The sequence below is a fragment of the Arachis stenosperma genome, chromosome 6, assembly GCF_014773155.1.
Source record: "Arachis stenosperma cultivar V10309 chromosome 6, arast.V10309.gnm1.PFL2, whole genome shotgun sequence".
Classification (NCBI taxonomy): Eukaryota; Viridiplantae; Streptophyta; class Magnoliopsida; order Fabales; family Fabaceae; genus Arachis; species Arachis stenosperma.
In genome coordinates, this window is record NC_080382.1 from 26,873,170 (window position 1) to 26,895,973 (window position 22,804).

The window sequence follows — 22,804 nt, forward strand, 5'->3', positions numbered from 1 at the left end:
GAGATGCCAAAACTATTCAGAGGCAAAAAGCTAAAAGCCCCGCTCATCTAATTAATACTGATCTTCATAGATGTTTTGGAGTTCATTGCATATTCTCTTCTTTTATCCTATTTGATCTTCAGTTGCTTGGGGACAAGCAACAATTTAAGTTTGGTGTTGTGATGAGCGGATAATTTGTACGCTTTTTGGCATTGTTTTTAGTATGTTTTTAGTATGATCTAGTTAGTTTTTATTATATTTTTATTAGTTTTTAGTTAAAATTCACTTTTCTGGACTTTACTATGAGTTTGTGTGTTTTTCTGTGATTTCAGGTATTTTCTGGCTGAAATTGAGGGATCTGAGCAAAAATCTGATACAGAGACTCAAAAGGACTGCAGATGCTGTTGGATTCTGACCTCCCTGCACTCGAAGTGGATTTTCTGGAGCTACAGAAGCCCAATTGGCGCGCTCTCAACGGCGTTGAAAATTGGACATTCTGGGCTTTCCAGCAATATATGATAGTCCATACTTTGCCCAAGATTTGATGGCCCAAACCGGCGTTCAAAGTCACCTCAAGAAATTCCAGCGTTAAACGCCGGAACTGGCACCTAAATGGGAGTTAAACGCCCAAACTGGCATAAAAGCTGGCGTTTAACTCCAAGGAGAGTCTCTACACGAAAATGCTTCATTGCTCAGCCCAAACACACACCAAGTGGGCCCGGAAGTGGATTTTTATGTCATTTACTCATCTTTGTACACCCTAGGCTACTAGTTTTCTATAAGTAGGACCTTTTACTATTGTATCTGGAAATCTGGAAATCTGGAAATCTGGAAATCTGGAGATCTGGAGATCTTTGAATCTTTTGATCACTGGGAGGCTGGCCTCACGGCCATGCCTAGACCTTGTTCTTATGTATTTTCAACGGTGGAGTTTCTACACACCATAGATTAAGGTGTGGAGCTCTGCTGTACCTCGAGTATTAATGCAATTACTATTGTTCTTCTATTCAATTCCGCTTGTTCTTATTCCAAGATATTCATTTGCACCCAAGAACATGATGAATGTGATGATTATGTGACGCTCATCATCATTCTCACTCTTGAACAAAGTGACTGACAACCACTCTTGTTCTACAAGCAAACGAGGCTCTAATGTTTATCTCTTGGATTCCTGATACACGATGCATGGTTGATCGCCTGACAACCGAGTGCTCGCCTGACAAACGAGCCAGCCATTCCGTGAGATCAGAGTCTTCGTGGTATAGGCGAGAACTGATGGCGGCATTCAAGAGAATCCGGAAGGTCTAACCTTGTCTGTGGTATTCTGAGTAGGATTCAATGATTGAATGACTGTGACGTGCTTCAAACTCCTAGCAGGCGGGGCGTTAGTGACAAACGCAAAAGAATCAATGGATTCTATTCCGGCCTGACCGAGAACCGACAGATGATTATCCATGCTGTGACAGAGCATAGGCAACGTTTTCACTGAGAGGATGGGAGGTAGCCACTGACAACGGTGAAACCCTACATGAGCTTGCCATGGAAAGGAGTAAGAAGGATTGGATGAAGACAGTAGGAAAGCAGAGAGACGGAAGGGAAGGCATCTTCATACGCTTATCTGAAGCTCTCACCAATGATATACATAAGTATCTCTATCTTTATCTTTATGTTTTATTCATCATCTATACCCATTTGAGTCTGCCTGACTGAGATTTACAAGGTGACCATAGCTTGCTTCATACCAACAATCTCCGTGGGATCGACCCTTACTCGCGTAAGATTTATTACTTGGACGACCCAGTGCACTTGCTGGTTAGTTGTGCGAAGTTGTGTTTATGCCATGGTATTGAGCACCAAGTCTTTGGAGCCATTACCGGGGATTGTTTTGTGTAAAAGTAGTGATCACAATTTCGTGCACCAAGTTTTTGGCGCCGTTGCCGGGGATTGTTCTTGAGTATGGACAACTGACGGTTCATCTTGTTGCTTAGATTAGGTATTTTTCTTCAGAGTTCTTAAGAATGAATTCTAGTGTTTCATGGTGATCTGTTGAAATCTGGCTGGCTGTGAAGCCATGTCTAATCTTATTGGACCGAGGTTTCAACTAATCATCACAATAGCTTGTTGATCTCTATCAATCTTGCTATTGGAGCAATGATCTGCTAAGGCTTGGCTGGCCATTGGCCATGTCTAGTGTTTTGGACCGAAGCTTTCTTTGAAAGCTTGGCTAGCTGTGAAGCCATGTCTAATTCCTGGACCGGAGGCTTAGACTAGCATTGCAATGATTCCTGGAAATTCAAATTGAGAATTCTGAAACCTTTATTTTCTATTTCCATATAATTTTCGAAAAAAAAAAGCACAAAAAAAAATTTTTTTTATAAAAATCATAAAAACCAAAAATACTTTATGTTTCTTGCTTGAGTCTAGTGTCTAATTTTAAGTTTGGTGTCTTGCATGCCTTGTTTATTTGATCCTGGTTCTATTTTCAAGTCAATAGTACAGGGGACTGAAGATTCAGAACATGCAGCAGAGGAATTACACAGAAAAAGCTGGGCGTTCAAAACGCCCCGTGAAGAAGGACAGACTGGCGTTTAAACGCCAGCCAGGGTACCTAGTTGGGCGTTTAACGCCCAAAAAGGTAGCATTTTGGGCGTTAAACGCCAGAATGGATACCATTCTGGGCGTTTAACGCCAGGATGGCACAAGGGGGAAGATTTTGTTTTTCAAATCAATTTTTTTCAAGTTTTCAAAGTTTTTCAAAATCAAATCTTTTTCAAATCATATCTTTTCAATCAAATGTTTTCAAAATCAATTTCTTTCCTTTTTCAAAGATACTTGCTAACAATTAATGATTTGATTCAAAATTTCAAGTATGTTGCCTTTTCTGTTGAGGAAGGTTTAATTTTTGAATCATATCTTTTCTTGTCAGGCAAGTCATTAATTTTAAAATCAAATCTTTTTAAAATGTTTTTCAAATCATATCTTCTCAATCACATCTTTTTTTAAAACCAATCATATCTTTTTAATCACATCTTTTTCAAAATAGTTTTCAATCAAATCTTTTTAATTTCTAAATTCAAAGTCTTTTTCAAAAAATCATTTGATTTCTTTCCCACCCTTATTTTCGAAAATCAAGTAGTGTTTTTCAAAAATGTTTTCAAAATCTTTTACTTAATTTTCGAAAATTACTTCCCTTCTTTTCACATCCTTCTATTTATGGACTAACACTATTCCTTAATGCAAAATTCGAACCCCATCTTCTTTGATAAGTTCGAATTTTCTACTTCTGTCTTCTACTTTTCTTTTCCTCTGACACCTCAAGGAATCTCTATACTGTGACATAGAGGATTCCACATTTTCTTGTTCTCTTCTCTTTCATATGAGCAGGAGCAGAGACAAAGGCATTCTTGTTGAAGCTGACCCTGAACCTGAAAGGACCTTGAAGCGAAAGCTAAGAGAAGCTAAGGCACAACTCTCTGTTGAGGACCTGACCGAATTCTTCAAAGAAGAAGAACCTATGGCAGCCGAAAACAACAACAATGCCAACAATGCAAGGAAGGTGCTGGGTGACTTTACTGCACCTACTCCCGACTTCTATGGGAGAAGCATCTCTATCCCTGACATTGGAGCAAACAACTTTGAGCTTAAGCCTCAATTAGTTTCTCTAATGCAACAGAATTGCAAGTTCCATGGACTTCCATTGGAAGATCCTCATCAGTTTTTAGCTGAGTTCTTGCAAATCTGTGACACAGTCAAGACTAATGGGGTTGACCCTGAGGTCTACAGACTGATGCTATTCCCTTTTGCTGTAAGAGACAGAGCTAGAATATGGTTGGACTCTCAACCTAAAGAAAGCCTGGACTCTTGGGAAAAGCTAGTCAATGCCTTCTTGGCAAAGTTCTTTCCACCTCAAAAATTGAGTAAGCTTAGAGTGGAAGTCCAAACCTTCAGACAGAAGGATGGTGAATCCCTCTATGAAGCTTGGGAAAGATACAAACAATTGATCAGAAAATGTCCATCTGACATGCTTTCTGAATGGAGCATCATAGGTATTTTCTATGATGGTCTCTCTGAACTATCCAAGATGTCTTTGGATAGCTCTGCTGGAGGATCTCTTCATCTGAAGAAGACGCCTACAGAGGCTCAAGAGCTCATTGAAATGGTTGCAAATAACCAATTCATGTACACTTCTGAAAGAAATCCTGTGAACAATGGGACAAGTCAGAAGAAAGGAGTTCTTGAGATTGATACTCTGAATGCCATTTTGGCTCAGAATAAGATATTGACTCAACAAGTCAATTTGATTTCTCAAAGTCTGTCTGGAATGCAAAATGCACCAAGCAGTACTAAGGATGCTTCCTCTGAAGAAGAAGCTTATGATCCTGAGAACCCTTCAATGGAAGAGGTGAATTACCTAGGAGAACCTTATGGAAACACCTATAATTCTTCATGGAGAAATCACCCAAATTTCTCATGGAAGAATCAAGAGAGACCTCAACAAGGTTTCAACAATAATGGTGGAAGAAACAGGTTTAGCAATGGCAAGCCTTTTCCATCATCTTCTCAGCAACAGACAGAGGATTCTAAACAGAACCCCTCTGACTTAGCAACCATGGTCTCTGATCTAATCAAAACCACTCAAAGTTTCATGACTGAAACAAGGTCCTCCATTAGGAATTTGGAGGCACAAGTGGGACAGCTGAGCAAGAAAATTACTGAACTCCCTCCAAGTACTCTTCCAAGCAATACAGAAGAAAATCCAAAAGGAGAGTGCAAAGCCATAAACATGGCCAAATCTGGAGAGGAAAGAGAGGAAGTGGACGCCACTGATGAAGACCTCAATGGGCGTGCACTGACCTCCAATGAGTTCCCTAATGAGGAACCATGGGAATCTGAGGCTCAAAATGAGACCATAGAGATTCCATTGGACTTACTTCTGCCATTCATGAGCTCTGATGAGTATTCTTCCTCTGAAGAGGATGAGTATGTCACTGAAGAGCAAGTTGCTAAATACCTTGGAGCAATCATGAAGCTAAATGACAAGTTATTTGGAAATGAGACTTGGGAAGATGAACCTCCTTTGCTCACCAAAGAACTGGATGACTTGTCTAGGCAGAAATTACCTCAAAAGAGACAAGATCCTGGGAAGTTTTCAGTACCTTGTACCATAGGCACCATGACCTTCAAGAAGGCGCTGTGTGACTTAGGGTCAAGTGTAAACCTCATGCCTCTCTCTGTAATGGAGAAGCTAGGGATCTTTGAGGTACAAGCTGCAAGAATCTCACTAGAGATGGCAGACAACTCAAGAAAACAAGCTCATGGACTTGTAGAGGATGTATTGGTGAAGATTGAAGACCATTACATCCCTACTAATTTCATAGTCCTAGAGACTGGAAGTGCATGGATGAATCCATCATCCTTGGCAGACCCTTGCTAGCCACAGCAAAGGCTGTGATTGATGTTGATGGAGGTGAACTGATCATTCAAGTGAATGAAGAATCCTTTGTGTTTAAGGCTCAAGGATATCCCTCTGTCACCATGGAGAAGAAGCATGAAGAGCTTCTCTCAAATCAGAGTCAAACAGAGCCCCCATAGTCAAACTTTAAGTTTGGTGTTGGGAGGCCACAACCAAACTCTAAGTTTGGTGTTGAACCCCCACATTCAAACTCTAAGTTTGGTGTTGGGAGGTTCCAACATTGCTCTGAGTATCTGTGAGGCTCCAGGAGAGCCCTCTGTCAAGCTACTGACATTAAAGAAGCGCTTGTTGGGAGGCAACCCAATGTTATATTTTATATATTTTCCTTTGTTATTTTATCTTATTTTGTAGGTTGATGATCATGAGAAGTCACAAAATCAATTGAAAAAGCAAAAACAGAATGAAAAACAGGAAGAAAAACAGCACACCCTGGAGGAAGAACTTGCTGGCGTTTAAACGCCAGTAAGGTTAGCAGTTGGGCGTTTAACGCCCAGTCTGGCACCATTCTGGGCGTTTAACGCCAGAAAGGGGCACCAGACTGGCGTTAAACGCCAGAAAAGGGCAAGAACCTGGCGTTAAACGCCAGGAATGGGCATCAGCCCGGCGTTTAACGCCAGAAATGGCTCAAAACGTGATTTTGAATGCCATTTGGTGCAGGGATGACTTTTCCTTGACACCACAGGATTTGTGGACCCCACAGGATCCCCACCAACCCACCACTCTCTCTCTTCTTCTTCACCCATTCACCAATCACCTCAATACCTCTTCCCCAAAAAACCTTCACCTATCAACTCCCATCTTTCTCCTCACCACTCACATCCATCCTTCATAAAACCCCACCTACCTCAGCCTTCAAATTCAAACCACTTTCCCTCCCAAACCCACCCATAATGGCCGAACCCTACCCCCCTCTCTCCTATAAATACCCTTCTTCACTCCTTCATTTTCACACAACCTAAACATCACTTCTCCCCCTCCTTGGCCGAATACATAAGCCACTCCCTTCTTCCTCATTTCTTCTTCTTCTACTCTCTTCTTTCTTCTTTTGCTCGAGGACGAGCAAACCTTTTAAGTTTGGTGTGGTAAAAGCGTTGCTTTTTCGTTTTCCATAACCATTTATGGCATCCAAGGCCGGAGAAACCTCTAGAAATAGGAAAGGGAAGGCAAAAGCTTCCACCTCCGAGTCATGGGAGATAGATAGATTCATCTCAAGGGTGCATCAAGACCACTTCTATGAAGTTGTGGCCTTGAAGAAGGTGATCCCCGAGGTCCCCTTTTCACTCAAAAAGGGTGAATATCCGGAGATCCGCCATGAGATCCGAAGAAGAGGTTGGGAAGTCCTTACCAACCCCATTCAACAAGTCGGAATCTTGATGGTTCAAGAGTTCTATGCCAATGCATGGATCACCAAGAACCATGATCAAAGTGTGAACCCGGATCCAAAGAATTATCTTACTATGGTTCGGGGGAAATACTTGGATTTTAGTCCGGAAAATGTAAGGTTAGCATTCAAGTTGCCCATGATGCAAGGAGATGAACATCCTTACACTAGAAGGGTCAACTTTGATCAAAAGTTGGACCAAGTCCTCACAGTCATGTGTGAAGAGGGCGCACAATGGAAGAGAGATTCAAGAAGGAAGCCGGTTCAATTGAGAAGGCATGACCTCAAGCCCATGGCTAGAGGATGGTTGGAGTTTATTCAACGCTCAATCATTCCCACTAGCAACCGGTCCGAAGTTACTCTAGACCGAGCCATCATGATTCATAGCATCATGATTGGAGAAGAAGTGGAAGTTCATGAGGTCATAGCTCAAGAACTCTACAAGGTGGCGGACAAGTCTACCACCTTGGCAAGGTTAGCCTTCCCTCATCTCATTTGTCACCTCTGTTATTCAGTTGGAGTTGACATAGAGGGAGACACCCCTATTGATGAGGACAAGCCCATCACTAAGAAGAGGATGGAGCACACAAGAGACCCCACTCATCCTGAGATCCCTGAGATTCCTCAAGGGATGCACTTTCCTCCACAAGACTATTGGGAGCAACTGAATACCTCCCTAGGAGAATTGAGTTCCAACATGGGACAACTAAGGGTGGAGCACCAAGAACACTCCATTCTCCTCCATGAGATTAGAGAAGATCAAAGAATCATGAGAGAGGAGCAACAAAGACAAGGAAGAGACATTGAGGAGCTCAAGCACTCCATAAGACCTTCAAGAGGAAGAACAAGCCGCCATCACTAAGGTGGACCCGTTCTTTAATCTCCTTGTTCTTTATTTTCTTGTTTTTCGAATTTTAGTGCTTTATGTTTGTCCATGTTTGTGTCTTGTGATCATTAGTGTCTTAGTGTCTATGCCTTAAAGTTATGAATGTCCTATGAATCCATCACCTTTCTTAGAGATTGTTCTTAATTGAAAAAGAATAGAATTGCATGAATTTTGAATTTTATAGCAGTTTAATTATTTTGATGTGGTGGCAACACTTTTGTTCTCTGAATGTATGCTTGAACAGTGCATATGTCTTTTGAATTTGTGGTTCATGAATGTTGGCTCTTGAAAGAATGATGAAAAAGGAGACATGTTACTGAGGATCTGAAAAATCATAAAAATGATTCTTGAAGCAAGAAAAAGCAGTGAATACAAAAAAAAAAAGAAGAAGAAAGCAAGCGAAAAAAAAACGAAAAAGAAAGAGAAAAAGGAAGAAAAAGAACGAAATAAAGTTGTGATCCAAGGCAATAAGAGTGTGCTTAAGAACCCTGGACACCTCTAATTGGGGACTTTAGCAAAGCTGAGTCACAATCTGAAAAGGTTCACCCAATTATGTGTCTGTGGCATGTATGTATCCGGTGGTAATACTGGAAGACAGAGTGCTTTGGGCCACGGCCAAGACTCATGAAGTAGCTGTGTTCAAGAATCATCATACTTAACTAGGAGAATCAATAACACTATCTGGATTCTAAGTTCCTAAAGAAGCCAATTATTCTGAATTCCAAAGGATAAAAGTGAGATGCCAAAACTATTCAGAGGCAAAAAGCTAAAAGCCCCGCTCATCTAATTAATACTGATCTTCATAGATGTTTTTGGAGTTCATTGCATATTCTCTTCTTTTTATCCTATTTGATCTTCAGTTGCTTGGGGACAAGCAACAATTTAAGTTTGGTGTTGTGATGAGCGGATAATTTGTACGCTTTTTGGCATTGTTTTTAGTATGTTTTTAGTATGATCTAGTTAGTTTTTATTATATTTTTATTAGTTTTTAGTTAAAATTCACTTTTCTGGACTTTACTATGAGTTTGTGTGTTTTTCTGTGATTTCAGGTATTTTCTGGCTGAAATTGAGGGATCTGAGCAAAAATCTGATACAGAGACTCAAAAGGACTGCAGATGCTGTTGGATTCTGACCTCCCTGCACTCGAAGTGGATTTTCTGGAGCTACAGAAGCCCAATTGGCGCGCTCTCAACGGCGTTGAAAAGTAGACATTCTGGGCTTTCCAGCAATATATGATAGTCCATACTTTGCCCAAGATTTGATGGCCCAAACCGGCGTTCAAAGTCACCTCAAGAAATTCCAGCGTTAAACGCCGGAACTGGCACCTAAATGGGAGTTAAACGCCCAAACTGGCATAAAAGCTGGCGTTTAACTCCAAGGAGAGTCTCTACACGAAAATGCTTCATTGCTCAGCCCAAACACACACCAAGTGGGCCCGGAAGTGGATTTTTATGTCATTTACTCATCTTTGTACACCCTAGGCTACTAGTTTTCTATAAGTAGGACCTTTTACTATTGTATCTGGAAATCTGGAAATCTGGAAATCTGGAAATCTGGAGATCTGGAGATCTTTGAATCTTTTGATCACTGGGAGGCTGGCCTCACGGCCATGCCTAGACCTTGTTCTTATGTATTTTCAACGGTGGAGTTTCTACACACCATAGATTAAGGTGTGGAGCTCTGCTGTACCTCGAGTATTAATGCAATTACTATTGTTCTTCTATTCAATTCCGCTTGTTCTTATTCCAAGATATTCATTTGCACCCAAGAACATGATGAATGTGATGATTATGTGACGCTCATCATCATTCTCACTCTTGAACAAAGTGACTGACAACCACTCTTGTTCTACAAGCAAACGAGGCTCTAATGTTTATCTCTTGGATTCCTGATACACGATGCATGGTTGATCGCCTGACAACCGAGTGCTCGCCTGACAAACGAGCCAGCCATTTCGTGAGATCAGAGTCTTCGTGGTATAGGCGAGAACTGATGGCGGAATTCAAGAGAATCCGGAAGGTCTAACCTTGTCTGTGGTATTCTGAGTAGGATTCAATGATTGAATGACTGTGACGTGCTTCAAACTCCTAGCAGGCGGGGCGTTAGTGACAGACGCAAAAGAATCAATGGATTCTATTCCGGCCTGACCGAGAACCGACAGATGATTATCCATGCTGTGACAGAGCATAGGCAACGTTTTCACTGAGAGGATGGGAGGTAGCCACTGACAACGGTGAAACCCTACATGAGCTTGCCATGGAAAGGAGTAAGAAGGATTGGATGAAGACAGTAGGAAAGCAGAGAGACGGAAGGGAAGGCATCTTCATACGCTTATCTGAAGCTCTCACCAATGATATACATAAGTATCTCTATCTTTATCTTTATGTTTTATTCATCATCTATACCCATTTGAGTCTGCCTGACTGAGATTTACAAGGTGACCATAGCTTGCTTCATACCAACAATCTCCGTGGGATCGACCCTTACTCGCGTAAGGTTTATTACTTGGACGACCCAGTGCACTTGCTGGTTAGTTGTGCGAAGTTGTGTTTATGCCATGGTATTGAGCACCAAGTCTTTGGAGCCATTACCGGGGATTGTTTTGTGTAAAAGTAGTGATCACAATTTCGTGCACCACCAATAAAAGCCACTTTGGAGTACCTTAGTGGCTGTTCGCTCACCTCCAAAGTGTCCTCCATAGTCAAAGCCATGGCAATGCCATAGAATTTTCTGTGCCTCTTCTTTAGACACACAGCGTCGGATTATTCCATCTGAGCATCTCTTAAAGAGATATGGCTCATCCCATAGGTAATATTTTGCATCATGCATGAGTTTTCAGGCTTGCTGCCTGGTAAACTCCTTGGGAATGAACCGTATAGCCTTGTAGTTTGCAATGCCTGCAAACCAAGGTACTGTCCGGATGGCATAGAGTTGCTCATTTGGAAAGGATTCGGATATGTCAGTGGAGGGAGAAGAAGTCCCTGCTACTGGCTCAATCCGGGACAAGTGATTAGCCACCTAATTTTCTGTCCCCCTTTTTTGTCTCTAATTTCTATATCAAACTCTTACAGGAGTAATACCCATCTTATAAGTATGGGTTTAGAATATTGCTTAGTGAGTAGATACTTTAGAGCAACATGGTCAGTATAAATAATGACCTTAGATCCTACTAGGTAGGAGCTGAACTTGTCAATGGCATAAACCACTGCAAGTAGCTCCTTTTCTGTAGTAGTGTAGTTTTTCTACGCATCATTTAATACACGACTAGTATAATGAATGACATGCAGAAGCTTGGCATGTCTCTGACCTAAGACTACGCCAATTGCATGATCACTTGCATCACACATTAGCTCAAATGGCAAGTCCCAGTTGGGTGCAGAGATGATAGGAGCAGTGACAAGCTTTTCCTTCAGAGTTTCAAAGGCATGCATGCATTCTTGGTCAAAGGCGAATGGGACATCAGTGGCTAAGAGGTTACACAAGGGTTCGACGATTTTTGAAAAACCTTTTATGAACTGCCTGTAAAATCCTGCATGTCTTAGGAAGCTTCTGATTGCCTTAATACTAGTAGGCGGAGGCAAGCGTTCAATCACTTTCACATTAGCTTGATCCACTTTTATCCCCTTATTTGAGATCCGATGCCCAAGAACAATGTCTTCAGTTACCATGAAGTGGCATTTCTCCCAGTTTAGAACTAGGTTTATTTCTTGGAATCTTTTCAGGACCAGGGTCAGATGATCAAGACAGGAGTCAAATGAGTCTACAGAAACAGAAAAGTCATCCATGAATACTTCAAGGAATTTCTCTATCATATCAGAGAAGATGGATAGCATGCATCTCTGAAAGGTGGCAGGTGCATTACACAGGTCAAATGGCATTTGTCTATAGGAGAACATGCCAGATGGACATGTGAATGCTGTCTTCTCTTGATCCTGTGGACCTACTGCTTTTTTATTGTACCTGAAATAACCATCCAAGAAACAATAAAAAGCATGACCTGCTAGTCTTTCTAGCATTTGGTCAATGAAGGGTAAAGGAAAGTGATCTTTCCTGGTGGCGCCATTGAGTATTCTGTAGTCAATGCACATGCGCCACCCTGTAACTGTCTTTTTTGGGATCAGCTCATTCTTTTCATTATGAACCACTGTCATTCCTCCCTTCTTAGGAACAACATGGACAGGGCTCACCTAGGGGCTGTCAAAAATGGGATAAATGATCCCAGCCTCCCAGAGTTTAGTGACTTCCTTCTGCACTACTTCCTTCATAGCTGGATTCAATCGCCTTTGTGGTTGTACCCTGGTTTGGCATTATCCTCCAATAGGACTTTATGCATGCATCGGGTAGGGCTAATTCCCTTAAGGTCACTTATAGTCCACCCAAGGACGGTCCTATGTGTTTTAAGCACTTGAATTAGTGCTTCTTCTTCATATGGCTCTAAGGTAGAGCTTATGATTACAGGATAGGTATCTCCCTCTCCCAGAAATGCGTATTTTATGGAGGAAGGTAATGGCTTAAGCTCAAGCTTAGGAGGCTTCTCCTTTTCCTCAGAGGTTTTCAGAGGTTCCCCTGAATCATGCTGAGTATTATTGAGGATATCATCAAGCCTGTCCTTGGAGCTTTTGGCCATGTTGACATTTTCCACTAGGAAATCAATGAGGTCAATGCTCATGCAGTCCTCAGGAATGTCTGGATGCTGCATAGCTTTGACAGCATTCAGCATGAACTTTTCCTTATTGACTTTTAGGGTTACTTTCCCTTTTTCAACATCAATGAGGGTCCGTCCTGTAACTAGGAAAGGTCATCTTAGGATAAGGGATGCACTTTTGTGCCCCTCCATGTCCAATACCACAAAGTCAGTGGGAGAAGCAAAGGGTCCAACCCTGACAATCATGTCCTCTATTAATCCTGATGGTATCTTAATGGACCCATCAGCAAGTTGAAGGCATATGCGGGTTGGTTTGACTTCATCAGTCAAACAGAGCTTCTTTATTAAAGCCGCTGGTATTAGGTTGATGCTTGTCCCAAGGCCACATAGAGCTGTCCTTGTACAAGTATCACCTAGAATGCAAGGTATCATGAAGCTTCCAAGGTCTTTAAGCTTCTCTGGTAAGTTGTTCTGAATGATTGCACTGCATTCCTCAGTGAGGAGGACTATTTGTGTCTCTCTCCAATGCTTCTTATGACTTAGAATGTCCTTCATGAACTTTGCATAAGAAGGTATCTGTTCAAGAGCTTCTACAAAAGGGATCTTTATCTCTAATGTTTTGAGATACTCTGCAAAGCAGACAAACTATTTATCACTTTCCTCTTGGCAGAGTTTCTGAGAAAATGACATCTTAGCCTTGTATTCATCAACCTTGGTTGATGAAGGCCGAATACCATGTGAGTTGGAAGGGGGGTTACTAGCTTGCTTTGGAGGGTTGTTATCAATGATTGACTGACCTCCCTTGCATGGGCGTTCAATGCCCATGCTGTTGCCCCTTTAGGTGTTTGGACGCCCCATCTATCCCCTTTCTTGGCGTTCATCGCCAATAAGGTCACCTTCCTGGGCGTTTGAACGCCCATTCTCTTCCATTTTTCTGGCATTCCACACCAGGAGTAATACCTTTCTGGGCGTTTGAACACCTAGTCTCTGCCCTTTCCTAGTGTTCAATGCCAGGAGGGATACCTCTCCGGGTGTTTAAACGCCCAGAGTAATTTTGTGCAGAGACTTGGTTATCCTCTATGAGCTTTTCGTTTTTATTATACTGAGGTTGGGTGCTTAAGATTTTCCCACTCCTCAGTTGGATAGCCTGGCATTCATCTGTTATCTACTTAGATAACTGCTGCCTTGTTTGACTCAACTGGGCTTCTATATTTCTGTTAGAAGCCTGAGTTTCTTGCAAAGCCTCTTGCAGTTCCAACATTTGCTGGGCAAGGGCTTGCTAGTTGCTGAGTCAATGGGCCATTCTGCTCTGGAGGGTTAGGTTCAGCAACAATTACTGATTTGTGGTAACTGTCTCAATAAGCTCTCAAACTTCTCCAATGGTCTTTCTCATGTGCAATGAACCACCAGTAGATTGGTTCAAGGACATTCTAGCCATGTCTGAAAGCCCATGGTAGATGATGTCTAATTATACCCATTTTAAAAATATTTTATTGGGACATTTTCTTAGCATCCTCTTATACCTCTCCAAAGCATCATAAAGAGATTCACCATCTCCTTGTTTGAAGCCTTGGATGTCCAATCTCAGCTGGTTCATCTTTCTTGGGGAAAAGTATTGGTTTAAAAACTTATCCACTAATTGTTTCCAAGTTTTTAAACTAGCTTTAGGCTGGTTATCCAACCATTTTTTTGCTTGGTCCTTTACTGCAAAAGGAAAAAGCAATAATCTGTAGAGCTCTTGGTCTATTCCCTCACTGTGTACTGTATCAGCAATCCTTAGAAAATATGCTAGGAATTCTGTAGGTTCTTCATGAGGAAGTCTAAAATACTAGCAATTTTGTTGCACCAGAGTAATAAGTTGAGAGTTGAGTTCAAAGCTACTAGCTCTGATGTGAGGTAAGCTAATACTTTTTTCATAGAAGTCAATAGTGGGATTTGTGTAAGATTCCAGAGTTCTCCTGAACTCCTCATTCCCACTTGGGTTCATGATTAAGAAAAGTAGAAGATGAAGAAGGAAGAAGATAGAAGGAGTAGAAGAAGAGATAAAAGTATAAAAGATAAATAATAATTAAAAACTATTTTTTTATATTTAAACCAAAAATAAAAAAGAAAGAAATTAAAATTTAATTACTAAATTTCGAAAATAGAAGAGAGAGAAGAAGAAGAAGAGAATTTTTGAAAATTAGAATAGAGAAGAAGTTAGTTAGAAAGTTTTGAAAAAGAAGAGAGAGAAAGAAGTGATTAATTAAGAAAAGATTTGAATTTTAAAAATAAGATAGAAGATAAGATAAGAAAAGATAAAATAAGAAATTAAAAAGATTTGAAAAAGATTTAATTTTAAAATTTTAAAAAGAAAAGATAAGATAGAAAAGATAAGAAAGTTAAGAAAAGATAAGTTTTAAAATTAAAAAGATTTGAATTTTTAAATTTTGAATTTGAAATAGGATAAGATAGAAATTTGAAAAAGATTTTGAAATTTTTGAAAAGATTTAATTTTTAAAATTTTGAAATTTGAAATTTGAAAATTTAATTTTTGAAAGTTAAAAATTTAAATTTGAAATAAGATAAGTTAAGATTTTAAAAAAGATATGATTGTTGAGTTTGAAAAGATTTGATTTTTGAATTTTAAAATTAAGATAAGATAAGATAAAAAAATTTTAAAATTAAAATCTGAATTTTTATTACTAATTTTCGAAAATATAGTTAGTTTTAAGATAAAAAAGATATATATATATATATTTTTATTTTTGAATTAATGAGGAGAGAGAAAAACAAGTAAAAGACACCAAACTTAAAAATTTTTAGATCTAGTGCACCCATATTTCGAAAATTTGGAGGGAAAACACAATGGGACACCAAACTTAAACTTAAAGATTTGACACAAGAGTTACCCAAAGAAAAATATTTTTGAAAACTTTTTTGAAAGAAAGCTTTGAAGAAAACGAAAAATAACCAAGAACATAAACAAAAAGGCTTGAATAGAAAGATTAGGATTAATGCCAAAAGAAAAATATTTTTGAAAAATTTTTAGAAAGAAGGACTCAAAGGAACAACAATTACCAAGAACATAAGCACAACGCTCTAACCAATTGAATACAAAATATTTTTGAAAAGCTTTTTTAAAAATTTTTGAAAAAATAAAGAAGGAAAAATAAAAATAAAAGACCTCAAATCAAAAAAAGAAAGTTATACTGTTGCAAAGATCAAAGGCTCTCAAACAGAAAGTTAAGGATGCTTTAAAAATACATTTTTTTAAAAAAAAGATTTTTGGAAAAAGTTTTAAAATTTTTGTAATTGAAAAAGAGGAAGAAGTAAGACTGAGAGGAACAACAATTATCAAGAACAAAAATTGAACAAAGAAAAAAAATATTTTTGAAAAAGGTTTTCATTTTTTTCGAAAATTAGGAAGATGAAAACAAAAATAAAGGATTCAAAAAAAACCTCAATTAAAATGATCAAGAAATAAAGTACATGATCTAGGGAGCAAGACAATCCTTCAGTTTGTCCAAACTCAACAATCCCCGCCAGCGGCGCCGAAAACTTGGTAGTACGAATCCCCACACTTTCGTACTGTTGTACTAGTAAGTGCACTAGGTCGTCCAAGTAATACCTGAGTGAGTCAGGGTCGATCCTACGAGGATTATGGTTTGAAGCAAGCTATAGTTATCCTGCAGGTCTTAGTCAGGTAGATCAGAAGGATTAGAATTTAACACGTTTTAATATTGTATAAATTACTTTTTATATCAAATATTTGGATGTTAAGAAGGAATAGAGAATCAAATGGAATAAAGAAAAAGAGTAATTAGAACTCAGAAGTTGTGTAAACTGTGAAAAGAGCGATAGGAATATAGTTGAGGATTGGAGTTGCTTTGTCTTTCTGAATTAACTCTGGTATTACTGCTTCCTTTGCTTGTGAGTGATTTCTTCAATGGCAGGCTATATGTGATTGACACCGGTTTGAGCAGTTGCCAATACTCCTCCAGATATGAACCCCAGGTTTAGTGCGGATCCATTCTGCTTAAGGGTGAAGCTTATTCTGCAGTTCATTGTCCTTGATGATCCTACTCAACACCACAGACAAGGTTGAATCTTCTGGATCAGAGGATGATGCACCTTAGGATTCTAGCCTCCACCACAGAGACACAAATCTCCCCATATTTTGGCTGAACTGATGTCTCAAGAAGTCCCCAATGAAGTCGTGGATTAGCCGTCTGAGAGACGTATATTCAAGCTAGTGGTTCATCATTGTCTGATGAAAGATGCACTCTGAACCCATGTAGAATGTGATAACCTTATGCCAGTTCAACGCATTCATATTGATGAAGAACAAATATACATCTTAGAATCAATCAAACACGGATTTAAGAGAAACAATAATACTTTTATTAATTCATAAGATTCAGCAAGGCTCCTCCCCTCAACCTAGGAGGTTTAAAAAGTCATACTAAAAGTAAAATACAATGATGAAAATGAAAATAGGGCTGAAGATCCTTAACAAAGAGTGATCTTCTACTTTAAATACTAAACTAATGACTAGTAAGGGTAAAACAATCTATTTAGTGCTAAAATCCACTTCTGGGGTCCACTTGGTAAGTGTTTGGCCTGAGATAAGATGAAATCCACGTGCTTAGGCTTCTTTGGGCATTGAACTCCAGCCTGGAATCCCTTTCTGGCGCTGGACGCCAGAACTAGTTAGATGGCTGGCGTTGAACGCCAGTTTTGGGCCTTCAAATCTGATGAAAAGTATGAACTATTATATATTGCTGGAAAGCTCTGGAAGTTAGCTTTCCATATCAATTGACAACGCTCCATTTGGACTTGTATAACGCCAGAAAAGCTCTTCCAAGTGCAGGTAGGTCAGATATGGACAGCATCTGCAATGCTTTCTCTGTCTCTGAATCAGACTTTTATTTCAGCTCCTCAATTTCAGCCAGAAAATACCTGAAATTGCATAAAAACGCACAAACTCAAAGTAGAATAAAAAAATGTGAATTTAAAACTAAAACCTATAAAAACTTAATAAAAACTAAATAAAAACTACTAAAAATTATATGAAAATGATATCAAAAAGCATATAAAATATCCGCTCATCACCCGATCAACACTCTACAAATATCAGTGTTGAGATCTATATTACTACCTTCTCGACTTCGTGGAGGTCGGATACGTCGACATGGGCTTATTCCTGCTTATTTAAATAATTAACTAACCCCTACGATATCTCCTATTAATTTAGAAGGGAGATCTCAATAACCTCCCTAATAAAAGAGAACAATTATCCACCATCAAAGGTGAAACCACTTTATAAAGTGGTTATTGACTCGCCACTTATAACTATAAATACCCTGACACCCTCAAGTATTCTTCAAACTCTAATCTACATAAAAAACTATCCAAAACCCTCGCTAACTTAAGCACCGGTGCCCCTTACAGGTATGGTTGAATGCAGATCAGATCGGATATGATATGGCTAAAATCTCGATCCTATCCACATTAAAATTATCGGATTGGATCCAATATTTGTGATTTTTATGCTTGGATCCGATCCGCAAATATTGGATCGGATCTCGAATATATCCGCAAAACATATAAATATTTTAAAAAGCTTATTTTTATTTAAAAAATATAAATAAAATACTATTTTTCTAATCTTTTAAACATATTTACTCTTAAAATATTATTAAACATACTTTTCTTAAATAATTAAAATAAAATAATAAAACATATATGATAATTATTAGTTGAAATAAAATATAAAAATAATATTTACTTATTTATTTATTTATTTTTGCAGATTCGCGGATATACAGATACCTACATGAAATCCGCAATCCGATCTAATAACCTTGCGGATCCGATCCGATTCGATAACCTTGTGGATCAGATCGATATCCACAATTTTTGGATCGTATTCGGATAAACACCGCGAATATACGGATCGTATCCAATCCATGAACACCCCTACTTGCAGGTACCACCCCTACCTTTACGAAGACATTGGATGGCAGCACCTCAGCACCTCAACACTAGAAAACGTCAGACGCTATCCCAAAAGGAGCATGGGCCTCACATTCAGGCCCAAATCATAATTTTAAGTAACTCTCGGAATATTTCCATCATTGCTGGGGACCTGGTAATCGACACCATATAATGGCAAACATTCTAGAAGACAGAAACATGACTTTTGATTCAGAGGCCTATGAAAAAAGCAACCCAACGACGATCATGCAATTGTCATACCTCCCCGATCGATAAGGGAAAAGGTGTTGCTGGGAGATACACATCTTACAAATCAAGGAGAATGAAGAACAAGCTCATAAGTCCATCAATAAGGAGGATCGGGAGAAAAAAATCCAATAGAGCTCATGAGACTAGTTTACTGGCATCAAGGTCGGCTAGAGTAGCTTGAGAATGTGTTAGAACGATAACAGGAATTAGAATAAGCTCTACGAATGGAGGTATGATGATGAAGAGAACTGGAAGAAAAACTCGAAAAGCTGGAATCCGACCTCAAGGGTAGGAGATCCCAAGCTGTTCGAGAAAAAATGCCTTTGGAAGGCGAAGATCCATTCACAGAAGAGATAATGCAGGCTAAAATTTCCAAAACTTTAAAATCCCAGACATGGATTTTTATGATAGAATGACTGATCTGAGTCACTATCTGAGCAATTTCAAGAGTCGTATGTACTTGGCTGACACGTCGGATGCAACTCACTATGAAACTTTTACGACTACGTTAACCAAGTTGACAAGGAAGTGGTTTGACATCTTATCACCCAGGTTGGTCTCCTGCTTCGATGACTTGGCAAGGAGATTTCTCACCTGATTCTCCATCCAGAAAGACAAGGCTAAACATTCTCTGAGTCTTTTGGGAGTAAAACAAGAGGTCGGAGAATCTCTACAAGCCTATATAGAAAGGTTCAACAAAGCGTCTTGGAGAATACCTATTCTCTCAATCCATATCAAAGAGGCACCCAATATCTTTATATGAGGTGCAAGAGAAGACGAACAAATATATTAACATGGAAGAAATAGCAAGACTGAGGGAACCCATCCCAGGACAGAACAGCCAATATCAAGTCCGAGGTAAAGAAAAAGAGGCAAAGAAAAAAGAAGAGTACAGATTGGACAGGCCTCGAAGATACCACTCTTACACGCCACTATGAGTTTTCCTCATCGATGTGCGTAGAGAAATCTATCACACTGAGAAGATACCACCTCTTAAACACATTAAAAGCAAGAAATGCATAAATCAGTTAGAATATTGTGAATACTACAAGATGTATGGCCATCCCACTAATGATTGCTATGATCTAAAGAATGTGATTGAACAATTGGCCAGAGAAAGTCAGCTAGACAGATTCTTAGCTCAGAGGACGGATGATCATAGCAAAAGAAAGAGAGACAAAGACAAGGACAGGCGAGACCAACCTCAACGAACTTCCGAAAGGCATGTCCACATGATCGTTGGAGGGTTCGCAGGATGGGGATACCAAAATTCTCTTGAAAGAGGCACTTGAAAGAAGTATACTAGGTCGACGAAGATGCTTAAATGCCCGACCTAGCTACAATTGCCTTTACCAAGGAAGACACACAAGGAGTGATGCTCGAACACAATGACCTATTAGTAATCACAATGATCCTCGCCAATAAAAATATTCACAGAACAAGGGAGTTCAGTAGACATTGTATTCAAACTAGCTTTTGACATGCTGAGCCTAGAAGAAAAGGACTTGAGAGCATACCTAAATACCCTCTTTGGTTTGGGAGATACTCATATCCAACCTCTAGGGTTCATTTCTCTCTACACTACCTTTAGTAAGGGCACAAAAATAAGAACTCTAAGCATAGACTGCATTGTGATAGATGTGGCATCCCTGCCTACAACACCTTGATAGGTCAAGCAATCCTAAACTAACTGGTAGCAGTAGTCTCAACTCTCCATCTTTGGATGAAGTTTTCTACTTCTGAGGGAATAGCAGCTATCAGAGGACATCAGAAACTGACAATAAGGTGTTATAATGAAAGCCTGAACCTACGAAGGCATACGAAAGAGAAAGAAGTTAATACCACAGAGCTCAGAGGTGTATGAGTTCGGGTGGAATTAAGACCCCATCCTGAAGGAAAAATTGAAGAGGTTCAGATCGAGAATGAGGTTGGAAAGATGATAAACATAGGGGCCAACCTAGAAGAACATTTATAACAAGAGCTCGTTAAGCTCCTATAGAAAAACTCCGACATCTTCACTTGGAAAGCCTTTAACATGCCTGGAATCCATCTCGACCTCATAAGTCACAAGCTTGTTGTTTATCCAGGCTCACGACCTGTATAACAAAAATGACAAAAACTCAGCCTCAAAGAGCCGAAGTCGTTGAATAGCAAGTCCAGGCACTATGAGAAGCCGGGTTCATAAGGGAAGTAAAATACTTATTATGGCTCATTAATGTGGTACTCGTGAAAAATAGAACTGGAAATGGAGGGTGTGCATCGACTATACCAATCTCAACAAAGCTTGTCCCAAGAATCCTTACCTTCTACCCCGTATTGATACTCTAGTAGACTCAGCCTCAGGCTACAAATATCTATCCTTTATAGATGCGTACTCAGAATATAATCAAATCCCGATGTACAGATTGGATCAGGAGAAAATATCTTTCATCACTCCTAGGATAAACTACTGCTACTTAGTTATGCCGTTCAGATTGAAAAATAAAGGGGCTACATATCAATGATTGATGAACAAGGAATTCTCATCTCACCTTGAAAATTTGATGGAGGTCTACGTGGACGACATGCTTGTTAAAACTAAAGAGGAAGCTAGTCTACTATCTGACCTTTCAGAAGTGTTTAACACGATAAGGCAGGATGGGATGAGACTAAATCCTACAAAGTGCACCTTTGGAGTGGAAGCAGAAAAGTTCTTCAGATTCATGCTCACTCAAAGAGGTATTGAAGCCACCTCGGACAAATACAAGGCCATCATGGAAATGAAAATCCCGACCTGCTTAAAGAAAGTCCAACAACTAAATAGCAGGATGGTAGCCTTGTCTAGATTCTTGGCGGGATTAGTCTTGAAATCCCTATCCTTGTATGCAATCCTCAAGAAGGGCTATCAATTTCAGTAGACTCAAGAGTGTGAACAAGTTTTTCAAGATTTCAAAAAATTCTTAAGTCAACTACCTATACTTACTTGACCTAAAGAAAGGGAAGAGCTCATATTATACCTAGCAGTTATAGATAAGACCATAGCCTTAGCCTTTGTCTAAGAAGATAGGAAGGGGCATTGACCTCTCTACTTCACGAGCAAGGCATTACACGGGGCATAATTGAACTACCAAAGAATAGAAAAATTCACCTATGCCCTCATTTTAGCCTATAGAAGATTACAGCCTTATTTTCAAGCTCACACTATTAATGTCCGAACTAATCAACCCTTGAAGCATATCTTCCAAAAGACAGATATTACAGGACAAATATTACAATAGGTTATGGAACTGTGTAAGTTCGATTTGAAGTATGAAGCTCGGACAGCCATCAAGTCGCAATACCTGGCTGACTTCTTAGTTGAATACATAGGAGAACTACAAGGGAGTTTTACAACCTCAAATTTGTATATGGATGGCTTATCAAATAAAGCTGGTTGTGGGGAAAGAATTATTCTTGAGAATGAATAAGAAACTCGGGTAAAACTTTTATTGAAGTTGAATACGAAGCCATGCTCGCGGGCTTAAGCCTAGCCAAAGAGGTTGGAACATCAAAAGTCATAATGCTTGGTGACTTCCACGTGGTAATTACCAAGCCAAAGATCCCAACATGAAGAGGTACTTGGAGAAAACACTAGAACAACCAGCCCAATTCCAAGAAGCAGAGATCAGGCATATAACCCAGAAACTCAACTGCTGAGTTAATACCCTCTCCAAACTAGCTAGCACTAAGCCAAGAGGCAACAACAGAAGTTTGATCTAGGAAACTCTCCACACACCATCAATGGCCAAAGAAGTGGATAAGTCAGAGACGATGACGATCTCCAATCTAAACTTGGAGTAGATGACTCCCTGATGCGGCGAAAATTGGTGAATTAAAAATTATTAAAATGTGTACGTTGCAAGTATAGTTCTTAACTCACCATAAATCCACTTATCAATTTAGAAAGGTGTCACAAAAATTTAAATTTTAAAATACTGGGAGTATGAATCCCAGGTCGTCTCCCAACGAGTTGCAGAAAAGTGTGCTATTTTATTAATCAGATGTTTTCAAAAAGGTTTGAGTTGAGTAAACAGGAAATAAAATTGGAGAATTTGAATAATGTAAATAAAAGCCTTGATTGGGAGTTGATTATTTGGAAGTTCCACTGTTGTTGGATTACTCTCTAGATTAATTGATAATCAAAGGTTATCCTGTTTAGTTATCTCTTACTAGGTAAGGGAAAGTCAAACAAGT

At 39.4% G+C, this 22,804-nt stretch overlaps 1 protein-coding gene and 1 non-coding gene across 2 annotated transcripts; both read right to left on the minus strand.

Annotated features, from left to right (window-relative positions):
• Positions 1 to 3,898: 3,898 nt before the first annotated feature.
• On the minus strand, positions 3,899 to 4,002 carry LOC130937401 (small nucleolar RNA R71). Its single transcript, XR_009068623.1, has one exon. It is a non-coding gene; the product is annotated as a small nucleolar RNA R71 (small nucleolar RNA).
• Positions 4,003 to 11,670: 7,668 nt separating this feature from the next.
• LOC130933927 (uncharacterized) lies at positions 11,671 to 18,317 on the minus strand. The gene is made up of 4 exons (XM_057863526.1): positions 18,179 to 18,317; positions 12,566 to 12,993; positions 12,176 to 12,412; positions 11,671 to 11,679 (listed from the first exon to the last, which is right to left on the minus strand). Exons 1-4 carry the CDS (start codon positions 18,315 to 18,317, stop codon positions 11,671 to 11,673), a joined length of 813 nt encoding a protein of 270 aa, XP_057719509.1.
• Between the last annotated feature and the right edge of the window lie 4,487 nt (positions 18,318 to 22,804).

Bases quoted from the DNA above. Each gene is read 5' to 3' on its own strand.
- LOC130933927 (XM_057863526.1), bottom strand. From the start codon at position 18,317: ATGGATTGGATACGATCCGTATATTCGCGGTGTTTATCCGAATACGAT. The intron at 12,994-18,178 runs GTATCTGTATAT...TCTGCTTTGCAG, and splicing joins GGATTGCGGATTTCATGTAG to AGTATCTCAAAACATTAGAG. The intron at 12,413-12,565 runs GTATTGGACATG...AAAGCTATGCAG, and splicing joins CTTCTCCCACTGACTTTGTG to CATCCAGACATTCCTGAGGA.